This window comes from Zalophus californianus, chromosome 3 (genome assembly GCF_009762305.2).
Source record: "Zalophus californianus isolate mZalCal1 chromosome 3, mZalCal1.pri.v2, whole genome shotgun sequence".
NCBI lineage: Eukaryota > Metazoa > Chordata > Mammalia > Carnivora > Otariidae > Zalophus > Zalophus californianus.
Genome location: NC_045597.1, coordinates 117,532,128 through 117,552,493, shown reverse-complemented (window position 1 = coordinate 117,552,493; position 20,366 = coordinate 117,532,128). Strand labels below are relative to the sequence as shown.

The 20,366-nt window shown below is 40.7% G+C and overlaps 1 protein-coding gene across 1 annotated transcript in view; it reads left to right on the top strand.

Moving 5' to 3' along the window:
- The window catches only part of NEB (nebulin), a 220,823-nt gene that overhangs the window by 12,488 nt on the left and 187,969 nt on the right, over positions 1–20,366 (top strand). Inside the window, exons 8-21 of the mRNA XM_035726655.1 lie at positions 2,398–2,502; positions 9,374–9,478; positions 10,245–10,352; positions 12,847–12,963; positions 14,620–14,724; positions 14,811–14,918; positions 15,015–15,119; positions 15,520–15,618; positions 16,653–16,757; positions 17,745–17,852; positions 17,938–18,051; positions 19,455–19,556; positions 19,651–19,758; positions 19,844–19,948. Of these exons, the coding sequence (XP_035582548.1) occupies positions 2,398–2,502; positions 9,374–9,478; positions 10,245–10,352; positions 12,847–12,963; positions 14,620–14,724; positions 14,811–14,918; positions 15,015–15,119; positions 15,520–15,618; positions 16,653–16,757; positions 17,745–17,852; positions 17,938–18,051; positions 19,455–19,556; positions 19,651–19,758; positions 19,844–19,948 (1,494 nt within the window). The remainder of the gene's footprint in view (positions 1–2,397; positions 2,503–9,373; positions 9,479–10,244; positions 10,353–12,846; positions 12,964–14,619; positions 14,725–14,810; positions 14,919–15,014; positions 15,120–15,519; positions 15,619–16,652; positions 16,758–17,744; positions 17,853–17,937; positions 18,052–19,454; positions 19,557–19,650; positions 19,759–19,843; positions 19,949–20,366) is intronic.

Sequence of the window (20,366 nt, the reverse complement as noted above, 5' to 3'; positions counted from 1 at the left end):
TCCTTCCTCAGAAAAACTTGACAGTTAAGATAGGGCTTTTAATTTTATCGCAGGTTATGCACCAAGTATCAGATTACCAACATGCCTATTAATACTGTTGTCCGTACCATGAACTTTTACAGTTATTGGGCACAGAGCCCCAAGCAAGCTATTGTTCACAGAACATACCGCTTGGTAGGCATGTAAATTTCAAACTAAGTGCTTGGGTTTGGAAGCTTTCTCTCCCTCTCCTGCACCTTGTTCCTTTTTCTCTGAAACCTACTTACCATGTTTTCCTTGCTATCTGAGCAAAGACAAAATACTTTGCAAATACCAAGAGAGTCTTTAAGTTGATCCAGTGTGCAGAATTCTAACTAGACAGAATTCTGAGCAAGGTTCCTGAGAAATTAGGACTTCTACATCTGACTTCTCTGAAGGTATTTGACAGGATGTCATACTTAGTAAGCATTTCTTCTCTTTAGAGAGGATGTTGCTTATTTTCTGAGGACTTAGCCAGCCATGGAAAATAACAATCGCCCTATGCCTAAAATAAAGTCTTCACTACTTAAAGATTGAGCGGTGGAATTCATATAAACGCATTTTAAAATTGGTCTTTTGCATCCCCCCATTGATTTAATGTTCATAAAATCTTTTGTTATAGGCAGTAGCTAGATATTATCGAGTTAAGACATAGTTAGACTTGGTTAAAGCATGAAGATGATGACTGGGACCCTGGAACTATCCAGACTCTTTACATTGTAAATAAGAATACCTCCACGTGGAAGGATAATATAATTTGTATAAGTCTCACAAGTGAGTAGTAGAAGAATGGGGATGATAAAACTCCTCTGGAGATTTCCCCCGATGGCCCCAGTATATGAAACACACATTCAGAAATCAAATCATTGAACCTTCGCTCTGGTCAGGTTCTGGGCATGCCACAGGGGCTCCCAGATGAGAGGTTATGTTTTCTGTCCTCCCAGAGCTCACAGTCCAAGGAGGGACAGATAAGTAAACAATGAATCACAGTGTCATCCAAGAATTCCTTTAAAGGAGATAAGGGCCAAGGTGAGTGAGATCCCAGGAGAAAGTTCCTCAGGTCAGTGAGAGCTCAGGAGGGGAAACTGTTGCTTGTCCTGAGCCGTGGGGAAGGAGCAGTAGTGGGCAAGAGCGAAGGGGTTGCATGATTAATGGACATGATACTTTCAGACAAGAGAGGCCTTTAATAGGCAAAGGAAAGGAGCTAATGAACAGGGAGCGGTTGAAGCTGTCAAGAAAGAAGAGGTGACGGATGGAGCTGGTTAGAGAGGGCTGCTGGAGGGAACAGCAGTGTGAGTGCAGGGGGGTCCTGCCCTGCAAGGGCTGCTTCTCTGAGCCATGTAGCAGGTGGGAGGGGCAGGGATGAGTACAGGGAAAGAGAAGTGTGTATGTATAGCCTTTCTTTACGAAAGAGGGAGCTGAGAGTTGACTGGGGGCCTAAGGACAGTCTTGGGGTTTTACGCTAGGCACCGTGAATAGAGACTGACCAGAGATACAAAATGGGATGTTCAAGCTTCCTTGGAGGCAAAGTGGCAATTGCTTACCATAAATTCCGAGTAGTGGGCTCAGAGCCCCAAGCAAGCTCTTGTTCACAGAACGTATCACTGGATAGGCACCCAGACTTCAAGCTAAGCTAAGGTTTAGGTTCAAGAGACTCCCTTTCCCACCTCCGTACCCTTTTCCAGTGGCCCTTTTAATTGTGCTTATTGCATTGTCCTTATCCAATCAGTAGAATTGTGTGATTTTCTTCAGTAGCACTCAGCATCCTGGATAAAAGCAAAGGAAGTGTGCTGTTGAGTTGATTCAGAGCTAGGGGTTTGGTAGCTGGTGTGATATAAAGACAAGAGGTTGCGGGACGCCTGGGTGCTCAGTCGGTTAAGTGTCTGCCTTCAGCTCAGGTCATGATCCCAGGGTCCTGGGATCAAGTCCCGCATTGGGCTCCCCGCTCAGCTGGGAGTCTGCTTCTCGCTCTGCCTCTGCCTGCCGCTCTCCCTGCTTGTGCTCTCTCTCTTTCTCTCTGTCAAATAAATAAAATCTTAAAAAAAAAAAAAAGACAAGAGGCTAGGAGTTGAGGATGCCAGTTAAGAGAGTAATTTCAATTATAAATCATGGCATAGAGACAAATGGAAGGAAATAGATCTAGGGTTAATAATCTTGGAGAAGAGGGAAGACTTAATGAGATAGAAATCCCTAGTAATACTGAGAGCAACGGTGTGTCATATCTGCAAGGATACATTACTGTTATGTGATACACTAAAGTTCAAAACTTCAAATACAGATGAAAACATGGTCTTTTAAAAAAAAAATCCAACAAATGGAATCTGGGATGTAGAATAATTTTCTATGGTTCATGAGCATCCCCATCTTTTATTTTGTCAGATTGCCTACAAAAAAGGTCATGCTGAACAGCAATCTCAATTCACAACACTTCCGGATCCTCCAGATATAGAATTTGCTAAGAAAGTGACCAATCAAGTGAGCAAGGTAAGTAAATAGGGTTGGGACACTGTCTCCCTTGAAACCTCTGGCTTAATCATCTCAAACACCAGAGAAAGTAAGTAAGGGGAACCTGAAGACCTAACACCAACACTGAGAGTGTTTTTGCAATATGACCCTAAAAAGCCTACAACAAAAACAATACATCCATTAACATTGTGGGGCCATGTTAATAAATGTTCGGCCAGCTTAATGACTCGGTGATTGGTAAATGTGAAAGCTGCATTTTAAAAACAGAACCTGTGTCCTGATGTCATTTAACATGGTGACTTCAGGAAGTGCTACTAACGAGAACTGAGTCACCACACGTTTTCTTGGAGGATCTGATTGTCTTAATTCGGTGCAAAGAACCTCGTATGGTTTTATGCTCTCTGCCAGACATGGAGAAAATAAGAATGCATGAGTGATCTCTGACATGGCTCAGTTTGACAGCCGTGGGCAATGCACCTCATAACTTTTAAGCTTTGTCTATATTTAGGCTGGTAAGCTAGCTCTGTGGAATGCAGACCTCACAGAGAATGCCGAGAGACAGATGTTCAACTGATGACCAGACCCATGCTAAAGTCCTATTTTAAATTGGTTCAAATCAGGCCACTTTCTCCTGGGATACTGCTGCTTTTAAATACTTTTCTTTGCCCCCTGTGAAGTTCAGTCCCAATTTGGTCTTCTGCTTGAATTTTGGGGGAACCTCAAGGTTTCTATCTTGTTTAGGTATTTTTGGGGAAAGGCTGTCTCCAGGAAAGGAGAAGGAGAAAAATTATGGATGATGAAGTCTATTTCAGTGATGTTTTTAGTCTCTGATATCCCAGACTTCTAACTATAAACCAAGGGCTATTTGGATAATAGATCTAATAAGTACAGTAAATTTTCACTAATAGGAATGCCATGAACCTGAAATTTGCCCAGGGCAAAGCAGAAATGAACTTTAGAACTGTCCATAAAGGGCTGGCCTGCTGAAAATATTGATACTTAAATAAGATTAGGGAACAAGGGTAATTGATCTTTTTTGAAGAAAAAGAACAACCTGATTTCAAATGGTCATGTAGAAAGAAAAAATCTATTTTTAATTTTTATTTGAAGCATATTTTAAAAGATATCTTACTAATGCAACACACTTTTACCTTATTTGAGTGTGCAGTGTGGGCACTTGAACATGATAAAATAAATCCCTTTCCAACTGCTCTATAATCAGTCTCCACTAATTTAGACATGCCAGTTAGTCTAGAATTACACTCTTTGATGTAGTGGCCATCATCCACGTGTGACCATTGAGCATTTGAAATGCAATTGTATAAACTGAAGGTTCTTTATGCATGAAATGGGCACTGGGTCTTGAACACTTAGGACAAAAAGAAATGTAAAATAGCTCATTGTTTTCATATTGATTACATGTTGAAGTCATATTTTTGGATCTGTTGGGTTAAGTAAAATATATTATTAAAATTAATTTCGCACCTGTTCCTTCTTGCATTTTAAAAATTGGCTACTAGAAAATTTATAATTACAGTGGTGGCTTGCATTATATGCCTGTTGGACTGCACCACCGCACCCAGATATGGTGGCATCATTGGACATTTCGAAAACCTCACCAGTGCTGGTTTTGCCCTTGTGGAATAACAATATGAGCCAAGGGAGGATGGCTGTGGATGAAAGTCACCAGATTTGGTTATTCATCCCAATCTTACCCAAATTCCAAGTTTTTAATGGCTGCTGTGCATCCAAAATAATACTCACTTTGGGAAGAAATGCTTGTGATTGGTAGCAGTGCATCCATCAACAGACTATCCCATGAGAGAGGACTAGGGCTGCGGGTGGAGAGAGAGGTGAGTTAGCTGTGGGACTTGCCTCTGTCCTCCTGAAGTGTTCCCCACTGTCATGGGCTTTGACTCATATTTCAGTATTATCATTTTCTTGCTTTCGAAGATGGATAAAAATCTCCTTTACTCACTCTTAGGTATTTAAATTCAGCATTTCCTTGTCTGTGTTTCCCAGATCCATCCCTTAGTCTTACAGCCTTCCGTTCATATGTTAATATAATGATTGTGTATCTGCAATGATTATAGGACTTATATATTGATTATATTATTTATCAGCTTTCCTTACTGTATCTGTCAGAATCCGTTCTCTCACCTTTGTCTTTGGCCAAAGCCACCAGCTGCATACCAGCACTCATCCTGGCTCCGCTGCATTTTGTAGCTCTAACACAGATGGATAGGCAGGCAGGGTGGTTCGTGAAAGCAAGCATTCCCATGAGGTCGTCGTGCACACCACAGCCAGCTGAAAGTGGGATTCTGAAGGCAGCATTGGGCAGTCCCTTTAGTTTCTCTGTGCTTGCCTCTCTTCTTTCCTTCTAGCTTCATAATGTGAGGGAAAATGTGAGATTTCAGGCTAGAATTTCCAGTGATACCTAACTGGGATCTAGAGTTGAAAAGAAAAGCTCTGTTTCCTTTACTCTCTGTGCCCACTCCTGCCACCAAATGGGTTTTTTACCACACTGACCAATTCTCTGACACTAACTCGGTGTCCTATAATTCAGTTCAATTCCGACATTATCTACCTGGTGTTCGCCTCAGGTCTCATAAGTTAAGGGCTTAGACCCACACGACTGGCCCTACCTCAGACCACTGGTGATAAATCTGGACTTCCCATACTTCTGACAGACTGGCTTAAATCCAGGGTTCCCATGACCTGCTCCTCGGGGTTAATAATTTGCTGGTAATTGGCTCACAGAACTCAGGGAAACACTCTTATGTTTACTACATAACAGAGGATACAGATGAACACCCAAGATAAAGAGGTGCCTGGGGTGAGGTCCTGAAGGGTCCCGAGCACAGGACCTTCCGTCCCTGTGGACCTGGGCTGTGCTACTCTCCCAGCATGTGGATGTGTTCACCACCCTGGAAGCTCCCTGAATCGTGCACTTCAGGGATTTTATGGTGGTTTCATCACACAGGCCTGACTGATTCCTCATCTCTAGCCCCTCTCCCCTCCTCAGAGGATGAAGGGAAGTGTGGAAAGTTCCAAGTTTCTAAGCATTGTTTGTTTTTTGTGGTGACTAGCCCCCATCGTATTGCTATCCAGGAGATGTCTCAGAACAAAAGAAAACCCAGGGCATCTGGGTGGCTCAGTCGGTTAAGCCTCTGACTTCTTGATATCGGCTCAGGTCCTGATCTCAATCAGAGGATCAAGCCCCATGTCGGGCTGTGCGCTCGGTGTGGAGTCTGCTTGTCCCTCTTTCCCTTCTCTCTTCCCCCCATTGTCAAATAAATAAATAAAATCTTTAAAAGAAAGACAACCCTATCACTCAGGAGATCACAAGTGTTTAGGAGCTCTCTATTAGGAACTGGGGGCAGACCAATATATATGTATCTTAGTATTTCACTAGAATATTTTTAAAAAATAATCTTTCAGTAAATATTGCTGCACAGCACAAAGATGCCAAGCTCTGATCTTCTAAAACCATGGAAACTCCTCTATCACAAAGAATTAGGGAGGGATTTCCATTGATTTCACTAGAAGACATTTGGTTGAGTTAGGAAAGTAGCCCTGGGCCCACTATGGGTTTTATGAAAATATCAGTTGGGACCCCCTCCACCTGTCTGAGAGGATAGCATTTCTATGAATGAAGCTGTCAGAAGCCCGTCCCAGTGTTTAGTAACTCACAGAAAAAGTGAAGTGTGATTAACTAACAGGCTTTGTATTCCTTCCATTTGATAACCACATCAAAACCACAGATGCAGATGTGGAAAGTAGAAAATGAAGCCATGTGTTTAAGTAGGACATTAGGGTGTCTAATTTGTGCCCAATGCAAGCCTTTCTGCTCATTTCTGAGGAAGCAATTTTACTACATCTATCGACATGCAGTTATTCTCTTGCCCACAGCAGGTGTTCCAGAGCTTGTAATTGACCCAATGTACTGTCCTCTGTTAAATGAACACAGAATCCTAGAGAAAGTTAAATCAGTTCTTGCTGCCAGGTTTCCACCGATTGACTTCGAACATGACAGAAGGGCTAGAGTGGAATTGGAGGGAAAGTTGGGTGTTGGACCCCTGGTATGGCCAACCCATCTCTGTGTACCACGTAAACACTCAGGCCTTGCTGCCAGACATGTAGAGTGAGACCACTTGGTTGACAGAGGAGGTCCCACGTGGACACATACCTCTCTCTTACACTCTGATTTTTTTGTTTTAGTTTTTTTTTTTTTTTTTTGGAGGGAGAATGTATGAGTGGGGGTGGGGGGGTCAGGAAGGAGCAGAAGGCAAGAGAGACACACCCAGGGTGGAGCCCAACACAGGGCTCAGTCTCACGACCCTGAGATCATCACCTGAGCCAAATCCAAGAGTCATATGCTTAGCCAACTGAGCTACTTAGCGCCCCTGCATCTTGTTTTACTATCTTTTAAAACATCAGATATCAGGATGCCTGGGTGGCTCAGTTGACTAAGCGTCTGCCTTCGGCTCAGGTCATGATCCCAGGACCCTGGGATCGAGTCCCGCATCAGGCTACTTGCTCTGCTGAGCAAGGAGCCTGCTTCTCCCTCTGCCTGCCGCTCTCCCTGCTTGTGCTCTCTCTCTCTCTGACAAATAAATAAATAAAATCTTAAAAAAAAAAACCCCATCAGATACCTATTTCCTAATGTGAGAATTAATTTTTACTTAATTTTCTTTAACAAATCTACATATGGGATTCTTATTATTTCTCCATAATGGCCCAACTTTTGGACCTCATTAAGAATGTCTGCTGTGGGGCACCTGGGTGGCTCAGTTGGTTAAGAATGTCTGCTGTGGGGATGCCTGGATGGCTCGGTCGGTTAAGCCTCTGCCTTTGGCTCAGGTTTTGATCCTAGGGTCCTGGGATCAAGCCTCACATGAGCCTCCTTGCTCAGCGGGGAGCCTGCTTCTCCCTCTGCCTGCAGCTTCCTCTGCTTGTGCTCTCTCTCTCTGACAAATAAGTAAAATCTGAAAAAAAATGCCGCCTTCTCAATTTTAAATTATATTACAAAGTTTTGGGGATGCATCAGGCCCTGTTGCCCCTACCCCCTAATCTTGGAGGCTTCTTCCTTTGACAGCAAGCAGAGGAAGGGCAATATCCCCCACCAAGAATGTAGATTGGAGATCTTAACCCGTGCATGTACATCAAAAATCCTCTGAAGTTGTGTTTATGGGCATTTTATAGCTTTCTCAGATTTCTGAAGAGGTCTATTCCCCGAAAAGATTAGAAATACTTCTGTAGGCAATCAGCCAATCAAAAAATTCGTTTTGACCAATTGAATTCAGTCTGTTTTGATTGACTGAAGAGTTGACTTCAATTTTTTTTAAAGCTTCAAAAGAGGAGAGTAGACAAATTAATTGGTGCTTTAATGTAAATATTATCTCAACAAAGATTTCTATCGAAGAATACACACACAATTTTCTCCAGTTTCTTATTCTGTTATGCTAGCAATGTTATCGTTATTGTAGCCTACATTTGCTTAACACAGTAGAGTTTGCAAAGGGCTTTTCAGGGTATGAACATATTTAATCTTTCCAACAATCCTCTATGGACAGTGTTATTATTGTTGGTGGTGCTGTGGCTAAGAACCCTGAAACTTGGAGAGGCTAAGTCACACCTTTGTGTGACTTAGAAGAATGGAGTGCAGTCTTGGGCCCAGAGCTTCTGGACTCAGGCCCAGGGCTCTGAAATTTATAGTTATGAAAACCACTTGGCTATTTATTGGCATATTAAGCTCTTGAGAAGAAAGGGTATAGGCATTTGAGAAAGGGTTGAACATCCTTTAACTCAAACTCAATGGCTCTGCACATTGCTCCTCCTTGGCACTGGTTCTGTTAAAGGTATACCAGAAAACCACTTTCTTTACTCTTGAAGAATGTAGTGCGGGTATATGTGTGCAGATACCTTGAGACTCATTGGTTGTGTCTGTTAACACATTTCCCAAGAAGGGGAAATTGCTGTAACTCAGCTATGGCTCTGGTTCATATGCCCAGATTTGGGGTTGATTAGTTTAATTTTATTCTAAGAACAATATAGGCCAAGGTAATTTGAAGCCGCATATCATGGACTCAGCTCAATTTAGTGTATTTGAGCATGCATTTATGAGGTCACTTTTGTGTGCTGCATTTTTGGGGGGTGGTGTTTGGGAGTAAGATGAGACAATTTTTGAATTACTTGCAATTTTTGAATTACTTGCCAGTTCCCATTAAAATTTCTTTAAGTCTCAACTGGAAAGTCTTATTAATTAGTCTGCAAGCCAAATTTTATATTGCTTTCTGGGTAACTAGAAGTTTTGGTAAAGCTCAGAAATAAGTTCATCTGGCATGGAAATCTGGGGTTGAGTGGTTTTATTATAACTCTGAAATACAAGCGGAGGATGCTTCTGAGTCTCCTCCCTCAAACATCAGAGAATATCCATAAGTTCTGAATGAACTAAGTCTCCAGATACAACAAGAGGGTCAATTATTACCTCTACCCCCTTGCTCAACTTTCTTGTTGACACTATACTAGAAGATTTGAAAACCTCTATTAAGAACTTAAGAAGGGCCATAGTCAAGATATTTTTTTATTAAAAAAATTTTTTAAAGATTTTATTTATCTGACAGAGAGACACAGCGAGAGAGGGAACACAAGCAGGGGGAGTGGGAGAGGGAGAAGCAGGCTTCCTGCTGAGCAGGGAGCCGGATGTGGGGCTCGATCCCAGGACCCTGGGATCATGACCTGAGCCGAAGGCAGATGCTTAACGACTGAGCCATCCAGGCGCCCCTATTTAAAAAATTTTTTAAAGATATTTTTAAAAGCTGCCCATTACCACTTTTCTGTCAATTCCTGTATTGTCTATATTTTGTCTTTCTTTTTTTCCTCCTAGCAAAAATACAAGGCAGACTATGAAAATAAAATCAAAGGCAAATGGAGTGAGACACCTTGCTTTGAAATTGCAACCGCCAGAATAAATGCCGATAACATCAGCACAGTAAGTAGGAAGGAATGGCTGGATGTTCTTGGGTTGCAGGGTGACCCTTTCCTTTATGACCCCCAGCCACACCTGAAGTAATACCAGAACATTAGAGTCCAGGTACCTCTTCTTGGGGGCAAGATCTGTGTAGAGTTCCTAACCAGAAAGAAAGCTCCCAGTCTTTCCTCCCTTTTGCGAAATACTGTTTTGATCAGATGCCATTATTCTTGCCTCAATTTTCAAATGAACAACAAGGTTTCAAGGTTTATACAGGTTAAAGGGGCCCTTTTAAATTCATTCTTTGCCTGGGAAACCCAAACTAAGAAATCTCCCAGTCTTTCCTCCCTTTTGCGAAATACTGTTTTGATCAGATTCCATTATTCTTGCCTCAATTTTCATATGAACAACAGGGTTTCAGGTTTATACAGGTTAAAGGGGCCCTTTTAAATTCATTCTTTGCCTGGGAAACCCAAACTACATTTATGAAACTGACTAGTTTCTTCCCATATTGTCTTCACTGAAAAACACTCTTTTTCTTTTCTCTGAAGTTCTCTGACCCTGGCCTTTGGAGCTCCTTCTTAGAGGCTGGTTTTCAACCTCTTAAAATTGCTCCAAATCTCTGTTAAGTTGCTAATTGTTTTTGTGATGGCACTACCATCTCTCATCGTAACCTGGCTGTGTAAGCCAAGAGGAGTGGCGCTGTGTGTAAGCCCCTGTCCCGCCGTGTGAACCCTTGCACGGTCTGTGCTCACAGCAGTTCTCCAGCTTGTTTAATGTCTTACAGAGGAAATACCAGGAAGACTTTGAGAATATGAAAGACCAGATCTACTTCATGCAGACTGAAACGCCGGAGTACAAAGTGAATAAACAAGCTGGGGTGGCAGCTAGCAAGGTATGAGGAAATACTCTCATTTGTCATGATGGTCTTATTGGGGGTGGATTTCTTATAACTCTTGCTTTTGTATATAATGAAAATAAAGAGGATTCTTGGGCAACAACAAAACAAGTACTTCGGGGTTATAATAAGGCTACCAAATTTTTAAAAATTTTGCAGGTATGAGCATTAACAATACTCAAGTACCATCTTCAATATTTCATAAAGGACCTTTTGATACATGCAAGTAGAAAGGCTGTGCTCTCCAAAAGAAGGACTCCTCAAGAAAAGACACCTGGCAAACATCTGAATATGGACATTCCCACACCATCACCATTATTTTTTTTATTTTCCTACTAATGGTGAAAATCTAGTCACAGACAAGATACACAGATCCATGGATATGCTCATATACTCTATAGAGTAGACTTTGGTAAACAGAGTCCTTGGCATTCTAAAGCACTAGAAAGCCTATAAACTTCAAAGCCAATCAGACTTGATTCAAACGCTGGCCTTGGCTCTGCTGAAGGAGTGAAAGCAAGAAGATCTCATCACCTAGGAAGCTATTTCAGGCTCCAGGTGCAAGATAGTGATGTTTTGGATCAGGAGGCAAGCAGGGCAGGTGATGAAATTTGAAGGTAGAGCTGATCTTGTTTGCTGTTGGGTTGGATGTGAGATATGAGAAGATAGTTTGGGTCTAAGCAACTGCATGGATGGGATTTCCCTTTACAAGAGAAAGAAGAGTGTGGAAGGAGTGGATAATTTTTTTGGAGGGGAGACATAGGCTCAGCTTCCAATATGTAAGATCTGAGATGCATTTTAGACATCTGAGTGGAAACGTTAAGTGGGCAGTTGATTGTACGAGTCTGAAGTTTCAGGGGAGATATCGGAAGGGTTGTATAAATTTGGGGGAGTCATCAGTATATGGATAGTATTTAACATCATAAGACTGGAGGCCATCAAGGGAGCAAGTGTAGACAGAAGGCTCTAAGGACTAAAGTCTGAAGTATCTCCATGTGAACACATCAGCGAGATGAGGCAGGAGTAGAGTTGGGAGAGAGTGGGAAGTGAGTGAAGGGAGAAGGGAGTGATCAGCTGTGTCAAATGTTTCTGACATGAATTTACCAATGTCTGGTCTCTGATGAACTCAACAAGAGCAACTTAGTTGAGTCTGCTTAGAGAGGGCTCATGAGTGAATGAGAACAGAAACAGAAGAATGTAAGTATACTCAACTTTTTCAAAGTATTTTCCTGAAAGGAAAAGAGGAAAGTGAGGTAGTGGCTGAGGGATATGTGGCTGAAGAGGGGATTCTTTTAAGATAACAGACAAAGACCCCATGTTTCTATGCTGTTGGGAAAAATCCAGTGTGGAGGGAAAATATGATATCTGAGTTGGGAAGAGTGGCTGGAGTGATATCCTTGAGTAGGTGAAAGAGGAAGGGTTCTGGTGCTTAACACCAGAGGGGTGACTTTGACACAAGTCCTGACAGTTCATCCATAAACAGGAGAAGAGGCCACATATCCCAGATACAGTTAGGGAGAAGATAGGAGGATGTGTGGAACTCCTTTTCTGGTTGGTTCCATTTTTCAATGAAATACATAATTCTGTAAGATAGAAAGGTTGTATCTTTCATTCCTGTAGGTGAGCCCCTGTGAGTCTTCTGTGTGTGCTGTAGGGGGTGGTACATCTCTCTTTCAGCTGTGTATCTCCTGCCTTTGGAGACCAAACTGATGATATTTGGTTTTTGAGGTCCTCAGATGTTGGTAGACTATCCAGGATTCTGTATCTAGGTCCTGTATTCTACAGTTATGTTGCCAGAATAAATGGCTGACACTGGGGATCATGGTCAGAACTCGATCAGTTTCTTGTTCTCCCTTTTGGCATGTTCCTGACACGGGCTTTGGGTGCTCATTTAAAGCTTCTGCTAAAGCTAGAATCAAAGGTGAAAAGTGGGAAGGGCAGAAAGAAAAGAGCGGTTGTCATCCTTCATCCAACCTCCAGCCCCTCCCTCTCTCTTCTGCATGTACATTAAATACACACATGCTCATGGTCACAGATGAAGCATAAGAGGATAGATTGATGATGCTTCTGGCTTGCTTTCTTTAAAAATGGGTTGGCAAATTAGGCAGCTGGAAGCTAAGAGCTAAATGAGGATTGTGGAGCAGCAAGTGTCAGGGACACGATGCACTGTCATTTGTGTGTGTCTTTTTCTCTTTGAGGGCGGGGACCAGGGGCTATTTTTTCTTGGATCTGTCCCAGAGCCAGCGCGTAATCGACACCCTATGGACATTTTTGAATAAACAAATGAATGGGAAGAAAAATTATCCTGGAAATTTATACAGTTGCTCTGCTGCTGTTATGAGTTACTCTGAGTATTTTGTTTGTAAAATGTCAAGCTGCCACTTTTCCAGAGAGAAAATTGATTTGTGGAACTATGTCATAATATCCATAATAGAGACAAGAGCAAAAATAACCCAGAGCATTACTTTCTCATTTTATTTCACTCCTACAGGTAAAATACAAAGAAGACTATGAAAAGAATAAAGGAAAAGCAGATTATAATGTACTTCCTGCTTCAGAGAACCCACTGCTCAAGCAGCTGAAGGCGGCAGGAAATGCCCTGAGTGATGTAAGTACATTCTTGTTAAAGAGTGTTTTTTTAACCTTAGCTGCCAGAGAGATGAAAATTTTCTCCTATAATGACTAAATGTATATATAACTTTGCAAATACTTTAAGATTCTAGTGTAGCAGTTCCCCTGAACTGTTTACTCACAGGAAGACATGAAGGCCTCTGAGTATGATGTGTGTCAGTTTTGAGGGGCCTATGAATTTAGCTCAGTGGGCAGAGAAATCCTCATTTGCTTATAGGCTCTGGTGCCTGAGCTTCCATATTATGCTATAGGAGATACATGTGATCTTGATACAGGCAGGAGACTTTGAAAGGGTAGGCGAGTGAGAGATGAAGTTGTGTATGCACCCTGCCCTTGTGTTCTTCAGGCGGGGCGAGGACAAACAGCCTGTGTTTCACAGCTGCTTCTCCTCACCTCCACCATTCTTTGTGCAGATCTTTCTCTAGAAACCATCATTTGCAGACAGTGTGACTTAAAAGATGGCTCCCTGAGTCTTCACAGGAGTTTCTACGTGTGGAATTAGTCTGACCAATCCATTAGATGTAAAATAGATTGGATGAGTGAGAAAGGGCATTAAGAGACTAACAGCCCGAGACCACTTTGACTATGTCAATAAAGAGACTGAACATGTGATCAGTTGAGTTTTTCCCTTATAATTACACTGTATTAAGCTTTCCCAATATTTGAGGATTATACATGGTTCTCTCTACGGGTTAGTTATCTTTTCTTTGTCCCCCGAATTAAGTCAGCACCATAGAAATGTGTGCATGTGGTTCAGGAAGGGGGTGAGTGGAGTTGGAGTGGCAGGTGAGAGAATCAGTGCATCCATCCAAAGAGCTCTGTTGGGAAATCAGTGCAAAGCAGGTCTCCTGTTTCCTAGATGAAGGTCATCTTTACCAAACATCTAAAAGCCCAGGTTCAAATCTCTTTTGCTGATAAAGGGAACAATATAAAAATTTAAAAACCAAATAGCACCGTTTACAATCTCAAAACCCAACATGAGAAAGTGACCAGACGTACTTTCTCAGTCGCGCCTTTAAAATCCAATAGTTGTTTATTGTTATCATTAGAGATAAATTTAAATCCTAGCAGAGAAGAAGAGTGAGTAGCTTTATCATCTGAGTTCTTGTATATACCGTAATTTTAAGATATACTGTCTGTTTGCCTAAGGGGTTTTCCCGTGGTGGAAGGAGGAAGGGAGAGTGCGTGTATTTTTCAATGTATACTAAACTTTTTCGTGAAGGTTTATTTAAAAAAAAATTAAAAAATTAAAATTAAAAAAAAATTCACTGTTCAGAATATTGCTGTCTGTTGTAGCACCATCAGTGAGGGATGAGTCTGTGAGCTGGGGGAGGGAAGATGGAGCAGTGCTGAAATACACACAACTCTCCGTAACTAAGGGCTTGGTCTGAGGCAGCATACTGGTTTCTAGGTTTTTTGGTGACTCTTAAAAACCTATGCTTTACAGTCATTGCTAATAGAAGAAACTTATCATTCACCACACCCCAATGTTTGGTTGTCAGTTTTTAAGACAGTTGACAGGCGGTATCTTTTTTTTCTTCTTCTTTTGTTGAGTGTTGGGAAATACAAGTGTTATAATCAGTGTGGGAGTGACAGGAATCTACTTTAACTGATATTTTTTTTTCTTTGACAGAAACTATACAAGGAAAACTATGAAAAGACAAAGGCAAAGAGCATAAATTACTGTGAAACCCCCAAATTTCAACTTGATACAGTTCTGCACAACTTCACTAGTGATGTAAGTAGTCCTGTGGTTACTTCTTTTGTTAAGAAAAGATCTGTTATTTCCCCCAATAAATATGTGAAATATGTCTTGTCTTTCAGGCTAAATACAAAGATTCCTACTTAAAGAATATTTTGGGACATTATGTAGGCAGCTTTGAGGATCCATATCATACGCACTGCATGAAAATCGCAGCTCAGAACAGTGATGTAAGTTCTAAGACAGTTGTCTAGCTTTCCAACTAAGATGTCTTTAGAGCATGAATAAATGGTTGCATCCTTATATCTGATTTCTTTTCTTCATAGAAAAACTACAAAGCAGAATATGAAGAAGACAGAGGCAAAGGCTTCTTCCCCCAGACTATAACTCAAGAGTATGATACAATCAAGAAACTGGATCAGTGTAAAGATGTAAGTCTATGGTATGAACTTTGACTGCCCTCCGTAGCCTCCAGGTGTCAAGAGATATTTACAATGGTAACACTTTTCAAATAAATGCAAGCAAGGAAATGGCAAGAAACAAAATTTATTTTGTAGTAGATGACCTGATTTCTCCTATTGTCATCCATACATTTCAAGAGCTAGTTCTAGTTCATTTCCCCAAAGAAGGGTTATCGGAAATCTGAAGAATGAGAAAGTCTCTTGTACAGATGTGAAAGCACCTCTCAAAAACACGGCAGTCTAATTAGAAAAGAGCCCTGTGTTTGATTAACTATAAGTTTCTTTTCTTTTGAGGAATGGGTTCTGCTTGCTTGGCCTATAGGCCAACTTGGATTTGATCGCTAAAAACAATTCCTTTTTTCCTCCACAGCATACCTACAAAGTCCCTCCAGATAAGACAAAATTCACTCAAGTCACCGACTCTCCTGTTCAGGTGCAAGCCCAAGTCAATTCCAAACAACTGAGTGATGTAAGTTCCTTTAAATATGCAGGAAATCCAGTTAGGAGGGTTAACCTATCGTAAGTCCATATATAAAATCCAGTGACTTGTCACATTTACCAAAAAAGGCTAAGTAAGTTTTAGCACATTTAACTTGTCTATATTTGTAATCACCTAAAATATCTCCTTATTTAGTTGCCTTGCATCTTCTCAGATGGATAACAATGATAGCAAAATGGTTCTAGAAGGGAAATGATGTAGCTTACCGCCCTGGAAAGAACATGAGTTCTTGAGTCAGTCAAGACTGGTTGAACTTCCAGCTGTCTTTACAACCTGGCAGCATAGGCAAATTGTTGAACCTCTCTATGCCTCCTATTTCCCTTTTGTAATTTGTGGTTGCTTTGAAGAGGAAATGAAAGGAGATGCTAGCATAGTAAATACCCTGGCCCAGAGCAGATATTCAATACATGAGATATCTCTGTCTCAAATAAGTTTTTGAAAAATGGAGTTTTTGAGATAAGTTTTATCACGTGAGTTTTAAGTATGAACTTGCGAGCTTGTGTTGAACCAGACAAAACAATAAAAGTAACCTGTCGATTTATGGACAGAAATGAAATCTTCACATAAGAGTCTTAACAAACCATAATGTGTGTGAGGGGATGTAACCAGGTTTGTTAGAACATGTTCTCCAGAAAGAGCATTGACAACGGAAAGAGAGAAAGTGCTGTGAGTCTCAGAGTCCCCTGATTCTGAGGGCCAATTGTGATAATGCATGCAAGAGGGAGCATATGTGAGAGAGCCACCTCCTTCCAGAACAGTCCTACCCCAGTGACAGACGTGATATCACACAGGTTGTCAGTAACACATGGTGGCCCACCCTAGCTCTGGACTTGGGTCTCGATCTTAACAACATTGTCAGTTGTTTAATGTATTTTACATTTTATTTTATGAAATGTACCACAGGAGATTTTTGTATTTTGGGACATTTCTTCTTCAGAACTAATTGTCGCCTTTATTGTCTGTCTCTCTCCCTCTATTTCTGTCTCTCTCACTCTCTGTCTCAGCTGAACTACAAAGCAAAGCATGAAAGTGAGAAGTTCAAATGCCACTTACCTCCAGATACTCCTGCCCTCCTCCAACACAAAGTCAATGCCTATAACCTGAGTGATGTAAGTTCCCATATACTCTGCCATGGGCTATCCTGGTGACCTGTGTTTTTATTTCTGGATTGTTTCATTGAATAAACACTTCTTTGTTCAAGATGGGAAGAACATTTAACCTGTGTATCACATCCCTATGCCTCTGCCCACATATCTTTGAATTCACCTTATAAATGTTGGTAGCAATGTCATAAGTACCTTCATACAATCAGACAATCGTAATATGTTTTAACCAACCCTCAAAATGACACCACTCATCTAGATTTAACTATAAATCATAATGTTAGATATTTTAGCCATATATTCATTTATGCTATACTAAAATTAACTTTCACCCAGGACCTGTTTTTTTTAGATACAATTTCATTTTATTTATTCCTCAGATGTATAATGTCCCTTATTTCACACAAATGGTGTTTATTTCTACAAGTAAGAGAGCTTACACTAAGATATGTAGGGTATTCAAAAGGAGTTAAGGCCAAGTATCCATTGATACCTTTCATTTTCAAAACTTAATTTTATAGAAAAGTCAAATTCCCCTTGGAGAGGAGATCTCAATTTCTTCAACAATTCTATAAATAAGTACTTAGATTATCCAGCATCAGTGAGTATTGTAATGATTCAGGAAATAATCTTTTCAGAGGAATTTGAGATCAAATTGAAGTGATATCTTTAGATCACAAAAAGTAAATTAACTATAGAATATTTGTGCCACTCTGTGAAGTACTCAGTGTTAGGAATCAGATATTAGTATGGTCACTAAAATTAGGTTAATTTGATGAGAGATTCTAATGGGAAGTAGAGAACCTTGATCTTGGAAATTCAGAAGCTCCGGCTTGAAGTGAAATAACTAAAATATGCATGATTTTCTGGACAATGAAAATGACCCATTTATTTCGTAGTAAGCCAGAGTATTGAGATACTCATTAGTCTTTAACGTGTGGTAAACATGCATATCATTTTTGCCAATTCCTTTCTTAAAACGTTTCTGTCCAGAATATCTATAAGCACGACTGGGAGAAGAGCAAAGCGAAGAAGTTTGACATTAAAGTGGACGCCATTCCCCTGCTGGCAGCCAAGGCCAACAGCAGGATCGCCAGCGATGTGAGTGTGGCCCGGGCACCTGGGCAGGGGGCCCGCAGTGACGGTTCTCGGTGGGTGCCATCTGACACGTGTGACGTCTTCACAGGTGATGTACAAGAAAGACTATGAGAAAAATAAAGGGAAAATGATTGGAGCCCTGAGCATTGATGATGATCCCAAGATGCTGCACTCTTTGAAGACGGCCAGAAACCAGAGTGATGTGAGTGTCTTTGTAAATCTGTCTTGTTTTCAGATGTGGCTGCACTTATTGTTTGCTATAAGTTGGGTGCGACATTAGCCCAAATGAAGTCTCTGACTCAGGATGACAAGTCAAACACGAAAGCCCATGGGGAAAAGAGGAATAAGTTCCTCATTCTTACGACGTCTCTGTACTTTGAGACACCAGTGAATATTGTAAATGCTTCCTTAATCTTTTTAATGCCATGTTTTATTAGGTGGAAAATATACTAGCAATAGCATTTTCTTTATTGTCTTTCCCAGAAATGGGCTTAATATTTCAGTATGTATAAACACATATTCATTCCGTGTCATGATCTGACTTCAGGTACTTTACAAAAATATGTACAGAAAAATAAAAGGCAAGAAGTGAGAAAATCAGGGGCGCCTGGGTGGCTCAGTCATTAAGCGTCTGCCTTCTGCTCAGGCCATGATCCCAGGGTCCTGGGTTCGAGCCCCGCATCGGGCTCCCTGCTCCGCGGGAAGCCTGCTTCTCCCTCTCCCACTCCCCCTACTTGTGTCCCCTCTCTGGTTGTGTCTCTCTCTGTCAAATAAATAAAATCTTAAAAAAAAAGAAAAAAGAAGTGAGAAAATCAGGCCAAAGATCAATAAAGTAGGAAAATTAGATGAAGTATAACCTCAAGAACAAAGTACTTTATTTTAAGAAGTTTATAAAATACTGATCTCAGTTTTAAAGACTAAAACGTTAAAATAAAACTCTTCATAAAAGTTGCTTCTCTAAATCATGGCAAAAAAGAAATACTCCCTATTCTGTATCATTTATGTTTGTCTTTACCGAGTATGTATTTGGATTTCTACATGGGAGAATTAAGAAGAGTGTGTAGAAATACATGATACCTATAACTAAATGGAAAAGCCATCTTTTCGTGTATTATTACAATAAAGAAAAATATTAGACCTCAGTGAAAAAAACCAACTCCCAAAGGTGTTGTAAAATGTGTTTTCATCAAGGGCTGAGCTGAATACTTTTCTAAGACTGTGCCTGAGTATCTGAGGTCCACCTTATACCTTTTACCTAATTTTGCACTATTTAAAAAATTCATTTTCCTTCAAACACATTCAGGTGGATAGAATTATTTTAAAACAAAACTTTGCTTAGACAGCAGCATTGGTATACTGTGGTATATTCCGGCTGAGAAATGTTAGGATAAATAACACAAGCCCATATGTGGTTATTTGCAGACTAGATTCTCCAGGACATGAACCTCTACCATATTCATTCTGCCTTTTCTGCCTTGTGGAAAGTAAATGCTGAAAAAATACAAAATTTGCCTTTTTGGTTAAATATAGCAATGATGGGAATGGCTTTTATACCATGAAATATAATTTTCTTCTCTTTGTTTGATTTTCTTTTTCTTTCAACAGAGATTATACAAGGAAAACTATGAGAAGACAAAAGCAAAGAGCATGAACTACTGTGAGACCCCTAAATATCAACTCGACACCCTGCTGAAGAACTTCAGCGAGGTTCGAAAGGCCAAGGGTGCCCTGCGGTTTGAGGGCTTTTCTGCTGTTTGACAAATAACATCCAGTTGACATATCCATATGCTTTCTTTTTCAGGCTAAATACAAAGATTCATATGTACAGAATGTTTTGGGACATTATGTAGGCAGCTTTGAGGACCCGTATCAAATACACTGCATGAAAGTTTCGGCTCAAAACAGTGATGTAAGTTGAAGGCCATTCTTCCTCTCAGTGACGTTATTTGGGGGCAATAACAATGCTGATCTCTTTTTGTTCTTTCTCATTATAGAAAAATTACAAAGCAGAGTATGAAGAAGATAAAGGGAAATGCTATTTCCCTCAGACAATAACACAAGAATATGAAGCAATCAAGAAGCTGGACCAGTGTAAAGATGTGAGTCAGGGGCCCTGAGTTCCTGAAATGGGGTTTGGGATTCTTGTGCCATCTAGTGGTAGTTTTAGCAGGCGTTTAAATGCTGACATCGAGTGGTTACCTGATGTTAAATTTTAAATTTGGGGTGGAATTGGGGAGCACAAAAATTACTGTGAAGAAACCTATTAGTTACAAAATAGTTTGTGGTTTTATAAATCTTTATTTCCGGTAGTTTATATACACATGGCTTGGGGTCGGGGTAGGCAAGATAGGGAAATTTCTGAGAGATAGGTGGAGATAGGTGTTCATTTATTTAACGAATTTATATGAGAGCTAGCTTGTGTCAGACACTGTCTTTGATGCTGGGAAAGAAGAGGGAACAAGGTGGGCTGCCCCTTGGGGAGCATGCATTTGAGACGGAGAGACAGACAATAAACAC